Source organism: Candida tropicalis (assembly GCF_000006335.3).
Source record: "Candida tropicalis MYA-3404 genomic scaffold supercont3.4, whole genome shotgun sequence".
NCBI classification, from domain to species: domain Eukaryota; kingdom Fungi; phylum Ascomycota; class Pichiomycetes; order Serinales; family Debaryomycetaceae; genus Candida; species Candida tropicalis.
In genome coordinates this window covers 1,196,557-1,216,167 of record NW_003020056.1, presented here as the reverse complement: position 1 = coordinate 1,216,167, position 19,611 = coordinate 1,196,557, and the positions used below count along the sequence as shown (strand labels likewise).

The 19,611-nt window shown below is 33.6% G+C and overlaps 11 protein-coding genes and 1 non-coding gene across 12 annotated transcripts; 6 read left to right on the top strand and 6 right to left on the bottom strand. All coding sequences in view use genetic code 12, as the record gives it.

Annotated features, from left to right (window-relative positions):
- Positions 1 to 243: 243 nt before the first annotated feature.
- On the top strand, positions 244 to 5,067 carry SPA2 (Spa2p; the record flags this gene model as incomplete). Its single annotated transcript, XM_002549209.1, has 1 exon — positions 244 to 5,067. The coding sequence occupies one exon, from the start codon at positions 244 to 246 to the stop codon at positions 5,065 to 5,067; it is 4,824 nt and encodes a 1,607-aa protein (XP_002549255.1).
- Positions 5,068 to 5,228: 161 nt separating this feature from the next.
- Positions 5,229 to 6,011, bottom strand: CTRG_03551 (U2-type spliceosomal complex subunit; the record flags this gene model as incomplete). Its single annotated transcript, XM_002549207.1, has 1 exon — positions 5,229 to 6,011. One exon carries the CDS (start codon positions 6,009 to 6,011, stop codon positions 5,229 to 5,231), a length of 783 nt encoding a protein of 260 aa, XP_002549253.1.
- CTRG_03550 (uncharacterized protein) lies at positions 6,010 to 6,417 on the top strand (the record flags this gene model as incomplete). The annotated part of the gene is made up of 1 exon (XM_002549208.1): positions 6,010 to 6,417. One exon carries the CDS (start codon positions 6,010 to 6,012, stop codon positions 6,415 to 6,417), a length of 408 nt encoding a protein of 135 aa, XP_002549254.1.
- A 163-nt stretch (positions 6,418 to 6,580) lies between these two features.
- On the bottom strand, positions 6,581 to 6,883 carry CTRG_03549 (E2 ubiquitin-conjugating protein; the record flags this gene model as incomplete). The annotated part of the gene is made up of 1 exon (XM_002549206.1): positions 6,581 to 6,883. The coding sequence occupies one exon, from the start codon at positions 6,881 to 6,883 to the stop codon at positions 6,581 to 6,583; it is 303 nt and encodes a 100-aa protein (XP_002549252.1).
- Positions 6,884 to 7,383: 500 nt separating this feature from the next.
- Positions 7,384 to 9,432, top strand: CTRG_03548 (coiled-coil domain-containing protein; the record flags this gene model as incomplete). The annotated part of the gene is made up of 1 exon (XM_002549205.1): positions 7,384 to 9,432. One exon carries the CDS (start codon positions 7,384 to 7,386, stop codon positions 9,430 to 9,432), a length of 2,049 nt encoding a protein of 682 aa, XP_002549251.1.
- A 1-nt stretch (position 9,433) lies between these two features.
- Positions 9,434 to 12,082, bottom strand: CTRG_03547 (U4/U6-U5 snRNP complex subunit; the record flags this gene model as incomplete). The annotated part of the gene is made up of 1 exon (XM_002549204.1): positions 9,434 to 12,082. The coding sequence occupies one exon, from the start codon at positions 12,080 to 12,082 to the stop codon at positions 9,434 to 9,436; it is 2,649 nt and encodes an 882-aa protein (XP_002549250.1).
- A 196-nt stretch (positions 12,083 to 12,278) lies between these two features.
- Positions 12,279 to 13,820, top strand: CTRG_03546 (ribosome biosynthesis protein; the record flags this gene model as incomplete). The annotated part of the gene is made up of 1 exon (XM_002549203.1): positions 12,279 to 13,820. One exon carries the CDS (start codon positions 12,279 to 12,281, stop codon positions 13,818 to 13,820), a length of 1,542 nt encoding a protein of 513 aa, XP_002549249.1.
- Positions 13,821 to 14,044: 224 nt separating this feature from the next.
- On the bottom strand, positions 14,045 to 14,518 carry ATP20 (F1F0 ATP synthase subunit g; the record flags this gene model as incomplete). Its single annotated transcript, XM_002549202.1, has 1 exon — positions 14,045 to 14,518. The coding sequence occupies one exon, from the start codon at positions 14,516 to 14,518 to the stop codon at positions 14,045 to 14,047; it is 474 nt and encodes a 157-aa protein (XP_002549248.1).
- Positions 14,519 to 14,670: 152 nt separating this feature from the next.
- Positions 14,671 to 16,098, bottom strand: CTRG_03544 (uncharacterized protein; the record flags this gene model as incomplete). Its single annotated transcript, XM_002549201.1, has 1 exon — positions 14,671 to 16,098. The coding sequence occupies one exon, from the start codon at positions 16,096 to 16,098 to the stop codon at positions 14,671 to 14,673; it is 1,428 nt and encodes a 475-aa protein (XP_002549247.1).
- A 273-nt stretch (positions 16,099 to 16,371) lies between these two features.
- Positions 16,372 to 17,682, top strand: CTRG_03543 (Elongator subunit; the record flags this gene model as incomplete). The annotated part of the gene is made up of 1 exon (XM_002549200.1): positions 16,372 to 17,682. One exon carries the CDS (start codon positions 16,372 to 16,374, stop codon positions 17,680 to 17,682), a length of 1,311 nt encoding a protein of 436 aa, XP_002549246.1.
- A 131-nt stretch (positions 17,683 to 17,813) lies between these two features.
- Positions 17,814 to 17,911, bottom strand: CTRG_06384. The gene has a single exon. It is a non-coding gene; the product is annotated as a tRNA-Trp (tRNA).
- Positions 17,912 to 18,649: 738 nt separating this feature from the next.
- Positions 18,650 to 19,315, top strand: DLH1 (recombinase; the record flags this gene model as incomplete). Its single annotated transcript, XM_002549199.1, has 1 exon — positions 18,650 to 19,315. One exon carries the CDS (start codon positions 18,650 to 18,652, stop codon positions 19,313 to 19,315), a length of 666 nt encoding a protein of 221 aa, XP_002549245.1.
- Positions 19,316 to 19,611: the final 296 nt, after the last annotated feature.

Genomic DNA, 19,611 nt, shown 5'->3' with positions numbered 1-19,611 from the left:
TATTTTGTTTTATTTTATTTTCACCGCCTAGTTTCATACATTGTAAATTTTTTTTTTCTTTTCTTTGGTATAATTAAAAAATCATTCTTTCTTTTACTTTTACTTTTTTTTATTTGTTAGTTTTACTTATTTGGCAACACCGATTTATCAATCACTTTATTATTGTTCATCCAGTTGGTTGTCTATCATCTTGCATAAGAAGAGTTTATTAATATTACAGTAAATAGTGGGTGCAAGAATACAATGAGTGAGAGAGATCTTGTACATCATTACAAAGTTTTAAAACAGTTTCTAGCCATATCGGATGATCAACAATCTAGAGCTAAATCAAGTTCTTCAAGAGCTCAAAGAGCTAGAGAGAAATTGTTGAAATTATCTTCAGCTCAATTTAAAGAGTTGAGTACCGATGTTTATGATGAATTAAGAAGAAGAATTGATGAAAGTAGAACTGAACCTGATTATTTGTTACCAAAAACTTCTTTTCATCCAAAGAGAAATCAAGCAAGACAAAAATTGGCATCATTACCTCAAACAAGATTTAAAGATTTAGTGGCTGATATATCATACGAAATCGAAAGAAGAGAATTACATATAGAACGTAATCTGCAGCATTCTTATAACCCTTCAGTATCTTCAAATGGAAGTTTTCAACAACAACAACAACAACAATCGTCAAAGTCTCATGATCGTAAACCGTCATTAGCTTCACATGGTTCTAATAATGAATTCACCGGTGGTTTCCATAGTCGTCTGGCTTCCCATCATTTGAATGAAAATTTTCCTAAACAAATTGAAGAAGAAAAAGCTGAATCTCCAGAAAGCGAAGATGCCCATACCACTTCAAGTAAGAATATCACATTGCCAAATGCAGAAGCTTCTAACCAATCAATAGGTATACAATCTTCACAAGTGGTTCCTACAAAAGCGAATATTACTTGGTCCAGTGATGAAGAAGAAGAAGAAGAAGAAGAGAAGGAAGAGGACTTGAACCACGAAGACAACAAGGGAACAGATCAAGTTAAAAGAGAAATTGTTCCAGAATCTACAACATCTGTGTCTCAAGTACATCCACAACAACAACAACCACTTCAAGAGCATACCAAAGATTTGACAACAGAAAATAACAATGAAGAGTTAATGAAATTGGAATCTTTGGTTAAAGAACTCAAGGCTAAATTGGATGCATCTGATTTGGAAAACCTGAAATTACAAAGTAAACTTCAGTCACTTCAGGAAGAACATGACTTTTCAGTGAATCAAAACAAGTCTCTTAGCAATGAATTGGAAAGTTTAGGTCAAGAAAAGAAAGAATGGTTGAATAAACAAGATCAATTTAGTAAATCTACCAGTGAGTTCCAGGAATTAACTAAAGAATTGGATCGAATGAAGTCAATCAATGCTGCTTTGAGACTCGAAAATCAATCTTTAAAGAACACATCCCCTGTTTCTAGAAATATCAGCAACTCTCCTCCATCTATGAGAGCCGCTCCTGTTGTAGCAACTGCTGCCGCTGCTCCTGTTGTAGCTGCTGCTACTGCTACAAATGCTATTACTTCCACTACTAGCAGTAGCGCTGATAATGCTAAGGATACATCCACCAACCCTTCAAGCTTATCTCAAAAGGAATTGAAGGAATTCTTGGAGAAATTAGAGAAAGCACAACCACCAGCATCAGTGAGTTCTAATAATGCCGTTAGCAGTGAATTGAGAAGACAAGTCAAACATTGGCAAAGAAGATATGAAGATTCAAGATCAAATGCGATTGCCAAAGATATCAAAAAAGCAACTTCATCTAAATTTGAATTACAACCATTTGTTTCGTCCCATGGTTTAATTTCAATCAAATTGGTTAGTGATGCCCAAGCTTTATTTGAATCATTCTTAAGCTACATTGAAACCGAAAACTTTGATGCAGATATTTTGTTTGAAAAGATTTCCAAGATTGCTGTTGTTATCAATGAAATTGCTAACCAAGGTGATGATCTGCAACCTGGTTCCAATGAGAAATCAGCTGTTTTAAGGGAAACCGTGTCTCATGCCTTAACTGCTACTAGATACCACGCAATTTACAAGCAGTTGTTCCCTCGATATATTGTTGAAAGATCTATTGTGGAAGTCAATTGTGCCCTTTGTGATTTGGTTGCTATGTGTAAATTAAATAAAAACTCAACAAACTTACGAGTTCTTGACATTGATACCAAAACGTCCAAGAAATTAGCAAATGAAAGCATAGCACAACAACGTCCAGTTGATAACAAGAGAAGATCATTGAATGACGATTTTGGTGTTAGACCGTTGAGAATGGCCAATAAATTAAAGGTTAATCAGAGCCAACAAGAATCACAACAACAAACCAAGTCCATACCAAAGCCACTTCAATTACAACCACAGCAACATGAACATGAACATGAACAAGATGAATCATCAGGTTACAACCGTCAACCACAACAGTCATCATCATACCAAAATTTGAAGAAAGATCTTGACGAATCATCACCATTTATTGACACATCTAAGGATAAGTCAATTAAAACCAAAACAACAAGCGCATTTGCAGCATTGAGAGAACAGAGAGAAAAAGAAAAGGATGCGAAAGCAGCAAAGGGTAATTCAACTACCAACCCAGCATTGATGGGTGCCACTACTATTGCTCTTGCTGCCGAAGGAGCCAACTCAGTTTCACATATTCCAAGAGTTGTCACTAAAAATAGAAGCCCAAATACTTCTACTGAACTACATGCTGGTGAAGGTTCCACCATTCCTTCTATGAATGCTGTACAACCTAAGAGAAAGGAAACACATAATGTAGCTTTTAATGATCAACCTGTATCTATTCCAGCCAATAACCGTGATATTTATGATTCAGATTCCGCTGATACTGAACGATATGATGATGACAATGATGATGATTTAACTGTTTCTCCAAATCATTTCTCCAAAATTCAGAATGATACCAGTTTTGCCAGCAATGCTAGCAATAACTCGATTAAAGACACCGTTAGCCCTGCCAAGAACTTTGGTGTAAGTGTCAAACGTAATATTGTGGATGAAAGTCCAATCAAACTTCCTGGTCATCAAACCGTTGAAACATCCAGAAATATTTCTGCTTATCCTGATAATGGTTTCCAACAGCAAGACTCATTTGAAGGTAATAATAGTGAACCAGCTACGAAGTCTGTCACTGACAATTCTTCTGAACGTAATGTTCCTCACAATGGTTTGATACAAACTTCAAATTTTTCTCCTGAACAAGGAAATGAAGACAACCAACAAGCTCCGCTGCCAACCAGAAGCTTTGCTAGTACACATAATACCAGCTTTGATACCGCATTAGATAATAGTTTTACCAAGAGCAATGGGTCTAGTAATCAAATGGAGAACAGCTCTGATAAAGTAGAAAAGGAAGAGTCTTCTTTGGAGAAGAGTGCTGATTCAATTGATCCTGAAATGACATATAGGGAAAAGAGTAGCATTGCTCTGTTGGCATCTAAGTATGAAAATGGTGAAGCTGATACCTCATCATCTTTTAGTAAAAAGTCTCCTCCAGTTCAAAATAAGATCAGTGGCAGTAGCCATGGAGTTCATGAATTGGCTAGCAGAATTAATTCTCAAGAATCAACGCCAAGTTCATACAATCCAACTTCACCACCGATCAAAACATCACCAACTAAAAACAGTATCCTTGAAAAGGTTAAACAGTTTGAAAGTCCAGGAAGTGATCATTTGTCAAAATCACCTTCTCCACAAAAATCAATACAAGATAAAGTTCCATTCAAGTCAGTGAGAACTTCATTAGATCTGAATAGATCCCAAAAGAGTGTTGATGAACCTAAGCAATTATCTGAACCATTTAGTGCAATTCATCTGACAACTAGTGGCTCCGATTCTAAGAAGGATACCGGTTCAAGTGTAGTAGCATCTGCAGCTGCTGGAATTACTGCTGCCGCTGCAGCCGCCGCCGCCGCTGCTTCATCTTCATCCACATCATCAGGATCCACTTCATCTACTACAAATCCTGGTAAAGGTAAAGGTTTGTTCCAAGCTTTCAAAGAAAGGTTTACTGGTGAATCCAGTGCTCATGAAGAAGAGAATGCCAAACAAATAGATGCTTCTAATTCCGATGGTACTATTTCCGACAATGAAAAACAAACTGACAATGTGATCAGTACTGTTGAAACTTCTCCTCCAAAGGATGTTGATGATGAAATTGTTGGCAAACTTGTTCCAGTACAATATACTACTAAAAAAGAAAATTCATTCGATGCTGATGATGACTTGAATGATAACAATACTTCTGGCCCAAAATCATTTGTTAGTGCACAACCAATTGTTCACGGTTCTTCTCAAGGATCAATCTATCAATCTGCTGAAAGTTCTAATGCTGCAGACGAAGATCTTACTTTGCAAAGTCAGAAGAAACAACCTGTAAGCAAGTCCGTTTCCAAACAAGATGAAGTTAATGACGATGACGATGACGATGAAGGCGAAGATGAAGACGAAGACGAAGATGACAACGACGAAACTGAAGAAGAAATCAGAGCTAGACAACGTCAGGAATACAGAAAATCAATGGCCGCAGCTACATTCAATATTGACATGTTTGATATTGATGATCCAGACAATACTTTAACCCAGGTTTTACTTTATTTGGAACATCAAACTGTTCAAGTAATTAATACCATTCAATCATTACTTGCAGCAATCAAGAAGCCAAATGCTACCAGAGGTGAATTGCGTGAAAGAACTAAAGCCATTACTGTTGTTATTTCACAAATGACTGAAGCTACTAATACATCGATGAACCAAACCCGTAATGCGCAATTAAAGGAACACGGAAGTTGGGTTGTTAGAAGCTTAGAAGACTGTTATCATAGAATGAATAACTTGTGCAAACCTGGAGAAAAGCCAGATTCTTCATTTGCGGATAAGAATTTCAAACAAAGATTGGCCGGTATCTCTTTTGATATTGCTAAATGTACCAAAGAATTGGTTAAAACTGTGGAAGAAGCAAGTCTTAAAGAAGATATTGCTTACCTTGATGCTAGATTGAGTCAACACTTAGACTAGAGTAAAGTCTATTAAATTAACTATTAGTTTGATCCCATTTGGGAAGAAATTAAAAGAAACAAAAATATCTTTTAATATCTGCTATTATATATTATTTACCCTTGTACTATATATCTAAAATATATATAAAAAAAATTCGATACTTGTTTAAATCGTGATTATTATCTTATGTATTTTGACATTAGTTTTTGATGATACTCTGAATCTAGAGAATCAGTCGAATATTTCTTTCCTTCTTTTGCTTGTTTTGATTTGTTATTATTAAACGTTGTTGTCAGTCTCCAACTTTTCTTTTTTGTACTTGAACCAGGTTTGATTGCAACCACTTTGGATTCGTTTTGGTCTTTGTCATTTTCCAACTTCTCTTGTCGTATCTTTTCAATTTCTTGTAGAAGTAATGCTGTTTCATCATCTGAATCTGAATCTGACTCTTCGGACTCGCTTTCTTTATCTTCCTTTGTTTCCTCTTCTTTACTCGTTCTTGATTCTTCCTTCGCTACTGTAGTGTTGTCAATTTTAATTTTCTTTAACGGAGGTGTACTAATCTCGTCTCGTTCTTCTTCTTTTTCTTCTTCTTCTTCTTCGTCTTCGCTATCACTTCCATACCCAGAAATAGTTGATGGAATATCTTGTCTATATTTCAATGACTTCTGTTGTGGTAAAGCTCTTGCATGTTTTATACTATCTTTGATTTTAATTACTTTTCCTCTTTTGCTTTCCAACTGTGGTCTATGGTTTGTAGACATATTGTATAATAGATATTGGTGATCTTGTCGATGATGATGTTGTTGTTGATGTTGATGAGGTTGGTGATGATTCTGCAAACGATTTTCTGTTCCGCTCAAATATAAACTTGCACCAAAAAAAAAAAAAAAATACAAAATCGAACATTTTTCTTCCCCCAGTTTTCCATTTAATTCTCTGAAGGTATAACCAATAATCATGGCTCCTCCTGTTCCTGTTTATAGTTTTACAGAGATTCAAAATCAATATAAAGAACAACTAAACAATCCAACAAAGTATAAATGTCAATTGAAATCAATAACTCAACATGAATGTACATTTAGACCATCAACAATTAGAAATAATGATATTAATAATCCACCAGAAATAATATGTTTACCTTTCAAACGTATATTTCAAAGATGTCTTATTCCAATATCTACTAAGAATGAACAAGGTAAAAAGATTAAAAGTGAAAAATGGATAAATATAGAGATTACAAATGATAAAACAAATCATGATCTAGTAGAACCAGAAAGTAAATATAGTAAAGATGTGATGGATTTCTTAGATGCTGAACGAGAGTTTAAAAAGTTTATGGAGATTGAAACTGAGAGTCACACTTGAGAGGCGATTCGTGTTGATATTCGAGATGTACGCGTGTGTGTGTGTGTGTGTATGTGGTTGCGTGTATATAATAGTAATAGTAATAATAATATGTACTTATGTATCTAACAGAAACACATAACTGTAGACAAACAACTAACAACAAACTACCAATTAACCAGATTTAATAAGTGGAACCTTCAGGTGGTTGTTGTAATTTTTTATTTGCTGGAGATGCCATACTTTTTCTCAATTCCAACAATATAGTTTCCATAGTATAAGATCGTTTCCAATTCTTCAAAGTATCAAACTCATCAACTAAAACTTTCCCATTACTATCAACACAAGGTAAGTTAATTTTTGAAACAAAAGTTACAATTGGTGGCTTATCAGGATAATTTTCATCACATATGATATTTAATGAATAAATTCTATTTTCATGATTCAGATGTGGTGGACCCAAAATAGTACCATTCCAATAAGTCATAGTAATATCATCTTGATTAGTTAAACCGTAACTAATAGACTCTGCTCCAAGACCTTTTTCCCCTTTTTCTAATTCTTCTAACAATTTGAAATTTCTAGGACTGTTTTAATCGCCGGGATATTTGTTAGTAATTGATCTCCTTGTTTAAACTGAAAATAAATGATTAATTTACATACATCTTTGACATATTATTTTTTGTTTGTTATACTTTAGTTTTGTCTCTATACCTTTTACTACTACTTTCTATTGCAGTGGTTATGGGTTGGTAGTGGTGGGTTGTTGGTTATAAATTGTTGATTTCCTCGCAAAAAAGTCAGAAGGAAAATGACGGGAACTTAAAGATCAATGTCGTCGAGTGGTCGTGCGACATTTATTGTTTAGAGACGACATTTTGAGAAAGAAAAAATCTGAATGAAAAAAAATCAAAACAATTCAATTCCAATTATCAACAAATCTCTAGATCATATTTCAATTGCTATACTATCTCAAGACATCAAGTAATGTCGACATCATCCTCACCTTTTCCTGAAAATAGATCAAATGCAAGTGTGGTGTTAAGTGAAACATCGTCCAATAAGCAATATATTGCTAAATTGGAGTTCCAACTACAGTCAGCCCAAATGGAAAAACGAATTCTTCAAGAAGAAAAAGAACAAATCAATGATAATTATACTAAATTAATTAAAGAAAAGAATCTGCAAATTGAGAATTTAAAATTGAATTTTAAATTTGTTTATGATGAAAAAACTGAATTAGAATCTAAATTAAACAATCAAGAACAAACTTCATCAAGTAAAAATTCACAATTACAAAAAGATTTAGATTCTACAAAACAACGACTTTTCAAAGTACAGCAGGATTATAATAGTCTAGTTAGTAAATTTAATAGTCAAAAATCTGAAAAACAAAAATTGGAATATGATTTAAAATCAAGTAGGTCAATTAATGAACAATTGGAGAAACAATTGAAAATTAAAGAGGAACAAAATAAAAGTTTACAAAAAGCTACAGATGATGCAATGAATGAATTGAATGAATATGCTAAACTTTTGAAATCAGATAAACCAGATCATAATAAAAGTTTGGCCTATCAAAATTTGATGACTAGAAATACTAATTTACAGAATTTGAATTTCCAATTACAAGGTAAAATTGATGCATTGTTACAGAATAAGACTTCTATTGAATTATTGAAGCAACAAAACCAAACATTGACAAGTAAGATTCAAAGCTTACAAGATACAGAATCTAAATACTTACAATTAGAAATTGAAAAATTACAAGCAGAAAGAAAATACAATGATTTGTTTAAATCCTTAGATGAAGCTATTGCAACAACAACAACAACAACTGATGAGAACATGAATAAAGATGATATTACAAATACCATCAAAATTAAAAAGTTTGTTGAATATTGTGATCAATTGCAGGCTAAGAACTTGACATTACAAGAGAAATACGATTCAAAAGTTTTACAAGTTAAAGAGTTGACAAAAGAGTTGGAAGATTCTGCAAGAGAAATTGAAAATGAATACCTTCCAACCATCACCGATTTACAATCTAAATTGAAAGCAAATTCTAGTGAAATAGTTAAATTGGAAAGAACTAAAGCATTAAGAGAAAAAGAGATTGAATTCTTGAGAAATCTGTTAAAAAATATGGAAGAAATCAACAATAGGAAACAATCAGAAGAAAAGCCACCTGGAGAAGACAAGGCTATTTTGCAATATATGACCAATCTTGAGAAATTGGTTGATGAATACAAGACCAAAATTGAAGATTTAGAAAAGAAAACAAAACCATTAGTTCATAATGATAATGGCAATAGTACACCTCGAAAACGTCAACGTACTGAAGAATCCAATTCATTTATGAAACAAGTAACTGATTTAGATAAAAGCAATATTGAACTTTCTAGTAAACTTAAGCAAGCCGAAGTGATAATTAAAGAATTAAAGTCTAAGATTTCCGATTTGGAAAAAGTTGAAAGTAAACAAGAAGAGTATAGAATCTTGCAATTGAAAAATAATTTGATTCATCAAGATCAATTTATCAAGAAATCAACATTAGATGCATTACGTCATGAAAATGAAGAATTAATCAACAAATATGTCAAACATTTGGATCCAAAAGAACTCATTCCAAGATCAATTTTCCAACGTCAAGAAGATGATAAGGATAAATTACAATTACAAATTAATCAACTCAACAAAAGAATGAACCGATTACGAGATGCATTTACTAAAAAAAGTAAAGATATAATTACTGTAATTGCAAAATATTTTGGATTTATTATTGAATTCTTACCAAATCCAATAAATCCAAATGACTTGTTCTCGAGAATTAAATTGAGATCAAGATACATTCCAACAGAAGAAGATTGTTATTTAATTATAGATGTTGAAAATAGAGGATTAAAAGCACATGGTAATTATCAATTCAAATCATTATGTGAAGATTTAGCTAAATATTGGGTCGATGAGAATAATCAATTTCCATGTTTACTAAGTGCTGTAAATTTAAAACTATACGAAATATATTCTAAATAGTTTATTTATCTAATAAACAATCTGCAGTAATTTTCAAGATCTCTTCCGGGGATTTATCAAAGTGGGAAATGCTCTTATTGATAGTATTGAATATCTTACCTTTGTTGATACCATCATAATTCAATTCATAATCTTTGACAAACTTGAGCAATTCCTCTTTAGTGCCAAACTTCTTCAAGTAATTATACATCCATCCCCAAGCATCACCATTAGTATTATCCAGTTGTAAACTTCTCTCAAACCAATTTTTACACTTGTTGTATTTCCCATCATACCAAAAGAATACCCCAATAATCATCAATATCAGACTTGAATTATCAGTTGCTTTTAATGCATCAAGGAAAGCAGTTTTACGTTGTGACATTTTTGGTAATAACCATAAATATTCTATCCATAGATTAGCATTATTTGGAAATTTCTTTAGTGATTTATTAGAAATATTTCTTGCAGAAACTAAATTATTGTTTTTCTTTTCAAATTGAATCTTAAAACACCAAAGTTCTGGTGATTCCAGGTTTTGTAACATTGCTTGATCAATAACTGCTCTTGCTCGAATAGTAATTCCAAGTTGTTGATCAATTTCTGACAATTTAATCCATAGTTCTGGAATTTCATTACATCTTTTGACAGAAAGTGATGCAACTTCTCTAGCTTGCTTAAGTTCGTTCATATCTTGCAATATCTGAATATTCTGAAGATATAACTTCCAGCAATCAGGAAATAAATTCAACGCTTTTTGAGACACTTCTAATACGTCACTAGATTTCAAGCATCTAAGAATGTGAATATATTTGTACCAAAACTTTTCTGATTCCAATGGGGAATCATCAATGATTGATTTAATATATGACTTGGCAATTTCAAGTTGACCCGATTTGACATCTAGTTTTATGATAGCAAACTTTATTGATAAATCATTTGGTATTGATTTTGCAGCTTTGTTTAGGATTGATCTAGCCTCCGGTATGTCATTTCCTAGTTGCCATTTATCTTTTGCAAACATTAAATAGAACAAAGATACTTTTGGATTCAAGTCAATTGCCTTTTTATAGTATGTAAACAACACATCTAAATCGTTGAACTTCTTTATAGACGATATCAATTTTCTCCAATTCGAAACATCGTTTGGTTGTGAATCGATGATGTAGTCCAAAATTGACCTTCCGATGATGACATTACCTTTGGTAAACATTTTATCCACATCTTCAAGTAAAACTGTATCACTGATTATAGCTTTATTTGCATTCAAATAACTTGATACAATAGCCTTACTTGTGTTCTTAAAGTCTTCCTTTTCAGCCTCAATGGCATAATCATACCATTCATCTTTTGTGATATTCCTTGATGCTGATTCTTTCATAGCCTTATCCATTAATTTGATTAATTTTGTCAACTCAACATCTTGTTCACGTTCTTCTAATTTACATGCAGCAATCCAAACATTTGGATCACCAACCAATTTCTTCCTTGCTTGATTCAATAGTTTCTTACTTTCCTCGTAATTTGACAAGTTTATCAAACCTAACCAGAAATCCCAAACCAATGGACACATTTCAATCGCTTTACCTAACAACTTCTTAACTATATCTTGTTCAGTCTCTAAATCAATCAATAATTTCCATAATCGTGAATTATTCGGTAAATTCTCTAATGACTTCATGACCACTTTTCTCTTATTAAAAGGTTCAATCTCCAAATCCATAGCCTTGATCCATAAACGTTCACTTTTTGGTACATAGCCCAAAGCTGTACTCACCAATTGCTTACAAAGCTTCAAATCTGATTCATTCAATCTTATATTTTCAAGCCAAATTTCATCATTTTTGGGGCATTTTTTACAACCCTCCAAGATATAATTCTTCGCTAATTTATAATTTTTATTTTGTTCTTCTAATCTTGCGGATTGGATCCATGAACTTGGTTTGTATGGTTCAGTTTTACGTAATGATGACAAAATTGTACGAGATTTTTGAAGATCAGCATATTTGGCATCTTGTTCTGCTCCTGACATGTTCAATATTGCTTCTTGAAGTTGGGTATCAGTCGTAGTATCTTTAGTTGGTCGTAGATTATCTAATTGTAAACTTAAAAATTTGTCTCTTGATTCTGATAAGGATTTGAAATTAGTTGACCCATTTGATAATGCTGAATTGGTACCAGCAATTAATGTATCAGGTGCAGAATACATTCTTTGTTGTTGTTGTTCAAGTAATCTCATTCTTTTATTCCTTCTTGTCATATCACCCGGTTCTGGTAAATTCAACCAGTCATCTTCAGTTAGATTAGCTAACTGTCTTTTTAAATCTGAAAATTGTGGTTTGTTATTATTGGTTTCAGTTGGTGCTGGTGGTGTCTTGACCTTTGATTGGGATTTCCGTGCAATTATTTTCTTCTCAATTTCCTCATATATTCGATCTGCTTCTTCATCTTCATCATCTCTTCTTGACTCTGATAATATACCATTATCAATGACTCCTTCGAGTTTACCATTGCCATCATTTTCATCTTCTTCTTCTTCTTTACTCACTACAGCTACTCCTCGGCTGAAACTATCTGGATTAGAGTTTAGTCTAAACCCAACAGCACCTCTAGCTGACCCAGCAATATATCCTGCCGGAGCTTCTTGATCCAAGAATGATTTTCTTTCCATTGACTTGTTTTGTCTTTGTTGGTCTAGTTGATAGTGATCGTGTCAAACACAAATATTTTTTTCCCTCTCTATAATCTTCTATGGTGATGCGTTTTTATTCTCATCGCGTTCAATTACACTGAAAATTTAAATACGTAAAAAAAAAAATTTCAATGTAGGCATCTTTTTTATCAGTCAACTATAATTAATAACAGATATGTCTAAAAGAGCAGCTGAAGATGACTTGAATGGTCATACAAATGCTAAAGTACCAGCAGCTATCAGAACCGATAATTCTGCTACTAAAGCACAAGAGTCAACTACCACTGAAGATATGGATATTGGAGAATTCGAAGATCCTTATGGTGATGATTTTGAAAGTGATGAAGAAATCATTGAATTAGATGACAACAATGAAGAAGAAGAAGAAGGCGATGAAGAAGCCGCACAAAAGAAAATTGAACAATTGGAACAACAAGAACAAGAAGAAGAAATTCAATCATCGATATATTTACCACACAAATCCAAACCATTAGGACCAGATGAAGTCTTAGAAGCAGATCCATCTGTTTATGAAATGTTACATAACGTTAATTTACCATGGCCTTGTTTGACAGTGGATATTTTACCTGATTCCTTGGGTAATGAAAGAAGATCATACCCAGCCACTGTTTATTTGGCAACTGCTACTCAAGCAGCCAAAGCTAAAGACAATGAATTGATTGCTATCAAAGCCTCTTCTTTGGCCAAGACCTTAGTTAAGGATGAAGATGACGAAGATGAAGAAGAAAATGAAGACGATGATGATATTGATGCTGATCCAATATTGGATTCTGAAACTATTCCATTAAAAAGTACCACCAATAGAATCAGAGTTACTCCACATGCTCAAACAACAGGTGAATACTTAACCGCCACTATGAGTGAAAGTGGTGATGTCTACATTTATGATTTACTGGCCCAATATAAAGCATTTGACACACCAGGTTATATGATTCCTAAAAATTCTAAAAGACCAATACATACTATCAGAGCCCATGGTAATGTCGAAGGTTATGGTTTAGATTGGTCTCCTTTAGTAAATACTGGTGCTTTATTATCAGGGGATTTATCTGGTAGAGTTTACTTAACCTCAAGAACCACATCTAATTGGGTAACTGATAAAACCCCATTCTTTGCATCCCAATCTTCAATCGAAGATATTCAATGGTCCACTGGTGAAAACACTGTGTTTGCCACCGCTGGTTGTGATGGTTATGTAAGAATTTGGGATACAAGATCTAAGAAACACAAGCCTGCTATTTCAGTTGTTGCTTCTAAATCAGATGTTAATGTTATTTCATGGAGTTCTAAAATCAATCATTTATTAGCATCCGGTCATGATGATGGTAGTTGGAGTGTTTGGGACTTGAGAAACTTTACTAATGCCAATAATGTTGCTCCTTCTCCAGTTGCCAATTACGATTTCCATAAATCACCAGTTACTTCCATTTCTTTCAACCCATTAGATGAATCCATTATTGCTGTTTCCTCTGAAGATAATACTGTCACTTTATGGGATTTGGCTGTTGAAGCTGATGATGAAGAAATCTCCCAACAAAGAAAAGAATTAAAAGAATTGCATGATATTCCTCCACAATTGTTGTTTGTTCATTGGCAAAGAGATGTCAAGGATGTCAGATGGCATTCACAAATTCCTGGTTGTTTGGTCTCAACTGGTGGTGACGGTTTGAATATCTGGAAAACTATTTCTGTATAGATCATATAGGAGAGGTGTTTTTGTTGTATTTTTTAATAATAATTAGACAATTATGTTGTATAAATCATTGCTCTTCTTTTCAGGTTGTGTTTGACTGCGAAAGCTATTCACCCAGATGAACATGGGCCGGATAGTGGTTCATTACCTACAATGATGAATCCTTATTGTTTACTATTTGACAAAAGCATATATTTACGTATAAATAAGATATCTAATCACAGAATTTAATGACCTGGGTTAATTGGAGTCAAACTTCTTCTACCAATAACTTCACCAACGGAAAAGAAAGCCAATAATTGAATACCGTAAATACCAGCTTTGTAAGCGGTTTCTTTAGTTGGTTTGATGTTTTTAGCTTGTTCCAATAATTTTTGTTGTTCAGCTGGAGTTTTGATGAATTTAAGGGCTTGTTGGTAAACAGTTTCAAATTCTTTAGCTGTTGGTGGTTTTAAACCTTCGGCTTTGTAAACTTGTTTGGCTAATTCACCACCGACTTTAGCCCAATATGTGGCACAGTTAGTTAAACCAGTGATTTTGGTAACAATGCTGTTGACAACTGCAGACATGACTATTGAATATGTATAATGAAGAGTGTATGGTAGTTGAACGAGTTGGCTGAAAAAGGCTATTCTACTTTTGTCTAATTTTCCTTCCCATTTTTTTTTTTTTCCTTCTTGGTTTTCTTTTTTTTCATTCATTTTTTTTCGGTTCGGTTTTCATCCAATAAAAATCCACGCTACTTGTTAGACTTCCTAATTGAGAAGTGAGCCGCACAAAATTTAAACATCCCATTAATACTAATAAACAATCCATACTTATTGTTGTATATGTAATATATACTTATTTAATTTTAAATTTGAACACCAAATCTATCTGGCCAGATAACTGGCGCTAATAAGCTCCAACCATATAATATAAAACATACCCAGGAACTAACAATCTTCACCCAACTAGCAAAGTAAGTTCTTCCAACGGGAACAAAATCACCATAATCGTCCTGTTTAACATTAATAGTCAATAAAGTAGCAACATATTGTGTAGCTAAAAAGAAAATAATATGAAACAATGAGTAGTTGTATTGCACTGACTGTCTTTCTTCGTCGTTAACATCTTCATCATCATATAAATCCAATTGGTTCAATGCACTCTCTGGTAACAGACCTTCGTCAACTGCTTGTTTAATTGCTTGGTATCTCATTTCATTTCTTGCAGATGGTTGTTGAGTAGTTATGCCGTTGTTCACTCCACCGAAATCATGATTACTTTCTGAACTGAAGGCAGAGTTAGCAGCAGCTCTTGTTGTTGTATAGGCCACAGCAATAAATGTGAAAAATGCACCTAATATGACACTGGCAGTTCTGGTTCCACTAGATCTAATTAATGGATTACAATACTTGTCATCTGGTTCTGATGCAACAGCACTCATAATTAAATAAGTACAATAAAATACCACCATCGACGATTGTGCCAAACCTGCTTGTGGATTATACTCTTGAACGGTATTGTGAATTGACATTCCAGATATGATGATTGCAAACACCAAATTTAAAGTGATTGCTGTTTTATTCATAGAACAACCATTGCCTGCAAAAAACCAATACATTAAAATGGTCAAGATGATACTTCCAAGATACATTACCAATGTACCACCAATTAATAACTTTTTCCAAAATCCAGCATCGCCTTCACCGGTTAGTTCTTCCATTTCAATCTTTTCCAAACATTTTTCTGCCCAAGCATGAGCAAAATCAACCAACAAGATCAACCCTATTCCTAAGAATATTGTTGAGAAAATAATTGCGATATTATTACCATAAAATATGAAAAAACTGTCAGGAATAACAACAAAATTAACAACAATCAATACCAACCATGCAAAAACTTTCATCTTCCAACATCCATTTTGTATCATAGATCTTGGATTTGCTGTAGACTTGACATTTATCAACAATGCAGCTAATATTAAATGTAACACACCAAGGGCAAAATTAATTCGGTAGACTGATGTGAAACTAATACATTCACTTCCATCTGGTCCACAACTGTAATTTATGAATCCAAATGTAGCCTTCTCTATTTTATGTATAATAAATGGAGATAATGCAATCCAAGATAGTAATGAATTAATTAACAATATTATTGCATATGTAATTCTTGTCATGATTGATGATTTGAATGTTCCCCCAATAGATGAACAAAGTGCCGAACAAGCAGCAGCCCCACAACACGAGGTCAAAGCCGATATTGGCATCAAAGGTAATGATATCGCTGCACCCATAGTTTGAGTCTATTGTATGTGCTTAGACAATGATGAAAAAAAGGAAAAATTGTGGTTCAATCTAATCAATTTTGCAGTAGTTGACTTCTTGATATTTTTTTTGTCATGTTTTTTCTTGATTGATTTTCTTGCTTTGTAAGCCTTTTTGGTTTTTGTTCTCCCCGCCGCAGAAGTTCGGATTGAGATTTTTTTTTTTTTTCAACAAGCATCTCATCATCATCATCATCATCATCATCAGCTATCACCAATTAATTATCAGTCAACTAAAGAGAAATGTCATTTAGAAAGAGAGGTGAAATCATTGGAGGAGCTCCAGCAAGAACTCCAGCTGTTCCTGGAAGAAATCCTGCAGTACCTGGAAGAAATCTAGTAGTACCTGGTCGTGCTCCAGCTGGCGTATCATCAACTTTGAGAGGTCCAGCTAATCGTTCGCCAATTGCAAAACCAGATCGTGCTTCGGACATTTCAAATCTTATCATGAAAAATCCCGGTGTAAGACCATCATTATCAACTTCCCAGCCTACTACTTCGACAGGTAGTTCAGATTTAGACAAGATTTTATTACATCAAGGTTTGCCTCTTGGTAACTCCTTGTTAATTGAAGAATCAGGCACAACTGATTTTGCTTCAGTATTATTAAGAGCATGTGTATCCCAAGGTGTGATGCATAATAGAGTATCAAATGAACAGAATGCACATTCGATTGTCTTGGGAGTTAGTCCACAATGGTCAAATGAATTACCAGGTGTTTACAAAGGTTCTTCAAAAGAACAGAAAAAGGCCAAAATTATTGAAAATGAATCCAAGGTTAGTGTTTCTAATTTATCAAATGCTCCTTCTTTGGCTACTAGATCAGCTGATCCTAATTTGAAAATTGCATGGAGATACGGTTTGAATAAGAAACCAGAGTCAAAAGATGAAGTCGAGAACACAACTTATGAACATTATAATAATCAATTTGATTTGACCCAAAAATTGGTACCAGGACCTAATCCTCAAGATATATCATACGTTCCATTATCTCAATCCTATTCGACTATCATCAATCAAATTTCAAGTATAATTAAAGCACAGTTGAGATCTAATTCTGCCAAAGTGATTAGATTGGTTATTCCTAGCATATTGAATCCATCATTATACCATCCGTCCTTAACATCTCTGGCTTTCATAATTCCTTTCATACATTCATTGCGTTCATTGCTTCGTCAATATTCAACCAATCTTGTCTTAGTTTGTTCTATATCACTTGACTTATATCCAAAAGATTCTACTTTGATTGTCCTTATGCAGTCATTATTTGATGCTGTTATTCATCTCCAACCATTTAACCAAGAAATGACTCAGTTGCTAGAGAAGGCGTATAAAAATGAACCATCAAAGATTCAACAAGGTTTGGTTAATATTATCAAGATTCCTGTGTTATCTGAAAGAGGTTTAATGATGGTGCATGATGGTGAATATGCTTTTAAGAATGGTAGAAAGAAGTTTGAAATAGAAGAATGGAGTATCCCAGTTGAAGATGATTCAAAGGATACTAATGAAACACAAGAAGGTGGGAAAACCACAAAGAATATAGATTTTTAACATAATTGAAAATTTATAGAATATAGGTTTAACGTAGGAAGAGTTCATTTAATTCTGACGTAAGCTTTCAGTTCAGGAGTAATTTGGAAATACCCAAAAAAAAATATTGACTGCGGGTGCAAAAAAATAATTGACCCTAACAGGACTTGAACCTGTAACCTTCGGATTTTTTCAAACCGAGAATTCCAGTTATTGGAATCCGATGCTCTGCCAATTGAGCCATAGAGTCGACTCGTTGTGGGTTTTGGTGCTTTGTGTTAATGAAATCTTTCAAATTTTAATAATAAGAGCTTATGTAAAGTAATCAAATCATTTAATTGATTATTTGGCTTCAATGTATAACACCACCTGTGGGCCAAGTAGTATATTAAAGAATCAAATCTGGTTTGCTTTTATAATAAACATTATTAGCAACCGGTTTTTTTGGTGTTGCCAAACTGTTGTCTTGGTATATATATATTTTTTTTTTTCTGACTCTAATCTTTTATTCTTTTTTTTTTATTATTCATCTCTTATTCAACTAACAAGGAAATAATGACCACCGAAGAAAACATTCAATCAGTTGAATTGTTACAAGATTTAGGAATCAATGCTGGAGATATCAATAAACTAAAATCTGCAGGAATTTGCTCAATTGCTGTATGTGTTTTCAGAAAGATGTTTGAATTTGCAGCCAAATACTAACTTCTAATGAATAGTCAGTCTTGTCTACTACAAGACGAAACCTAACCAAAATCAAAGGATTAAGTGAAGTCAAAGTAGAAAAAATCAAGGAAGCAGCTAGTCGATTAAAGGTATGTTATTCACTATCAGTCTACAAAGTAAGTTGACCATCTACTAACAACAAATTTTCTAGACCGTGGGATTTGTTCCAGCCACTGTGGTTGCCGAATTGAGAAACAATGTTTTTCATATCACCACTGGCTCCAAACAATTTGATGAAGTTCTTGGTGGAGGAATTCAATCAATGAGTATTACTGAAGTATTTGGAGAATTTAGATGTGGAAAAACCCAGTTGTGCCACACCCTATGCGTTGCTGCACAACTTCCAAGAGATATGGGAGGAGCAGAGGGTCGAGTAGCATATATTGATACAGAAGGTACATTCCGTCCTGATCGTATTAGATCAATTGCAGAAAGATATGGAGTTGATCCTGATACTTGTTTAGAAAACATTTCCTATGCTAGAGCACTTAATAGTGAACACCAAATTGAACTAGTTGAACAATTAGGTCACGAATTTGCAGAAGGTACATTCAGGCTTTTGATTGTTGATTCGATTATGGCTTGTTTTAGAGTTGATTTTTCTGGGAGAGGGGAATTAAATGAACGTCAACAGAAATTAAACCAGCACTTGTCAAACTTAACAAGAGTTGCTGAAGATTATAATATAGCTGTTTTCTTAACCAATCAAGTTCAATCAGACCCTGGTGCAAGTTCTTTGTTCGCTGCTGCTGACGGAAGAAAGCCAGTTGGCGGTCACGTATTAGCTCATGCATCAGCTACAAGAATTTTGTTAAGAAAAGGAAGAGGAGAAGAAAGAGTAGCCAAATTGCAAGACAGCCCAAATATGCCTGAGAAAGAATGTGTTTATGTTATTGGTAATGGAGGTATTAGAGATAGTACCGATTAAATGTGTGTCTAGACAAAGTCGTGTCTCTTGGTTGCAATATTCTTTTTTTTTTTTTTTTTTGCTAATAAAACAATTAAACCCAATTGGGAAATCATATTAGGGCTGGCATGACGCGTGGTGAAAAATCAAGTAAAGAAAAAAAAAATGAACTTTATCCATAAAGAAAAAGGAAAAGAAAAAAAAACTCTGTGTTGAATTACCAAACAAAAAAAAAAAAATTCTTTCGTTAGTTTGTTTAAATCAAAAACTTGTTTTTTTTTAAAAATTGTTTATTTATTTATTGTTATTAGCTATTA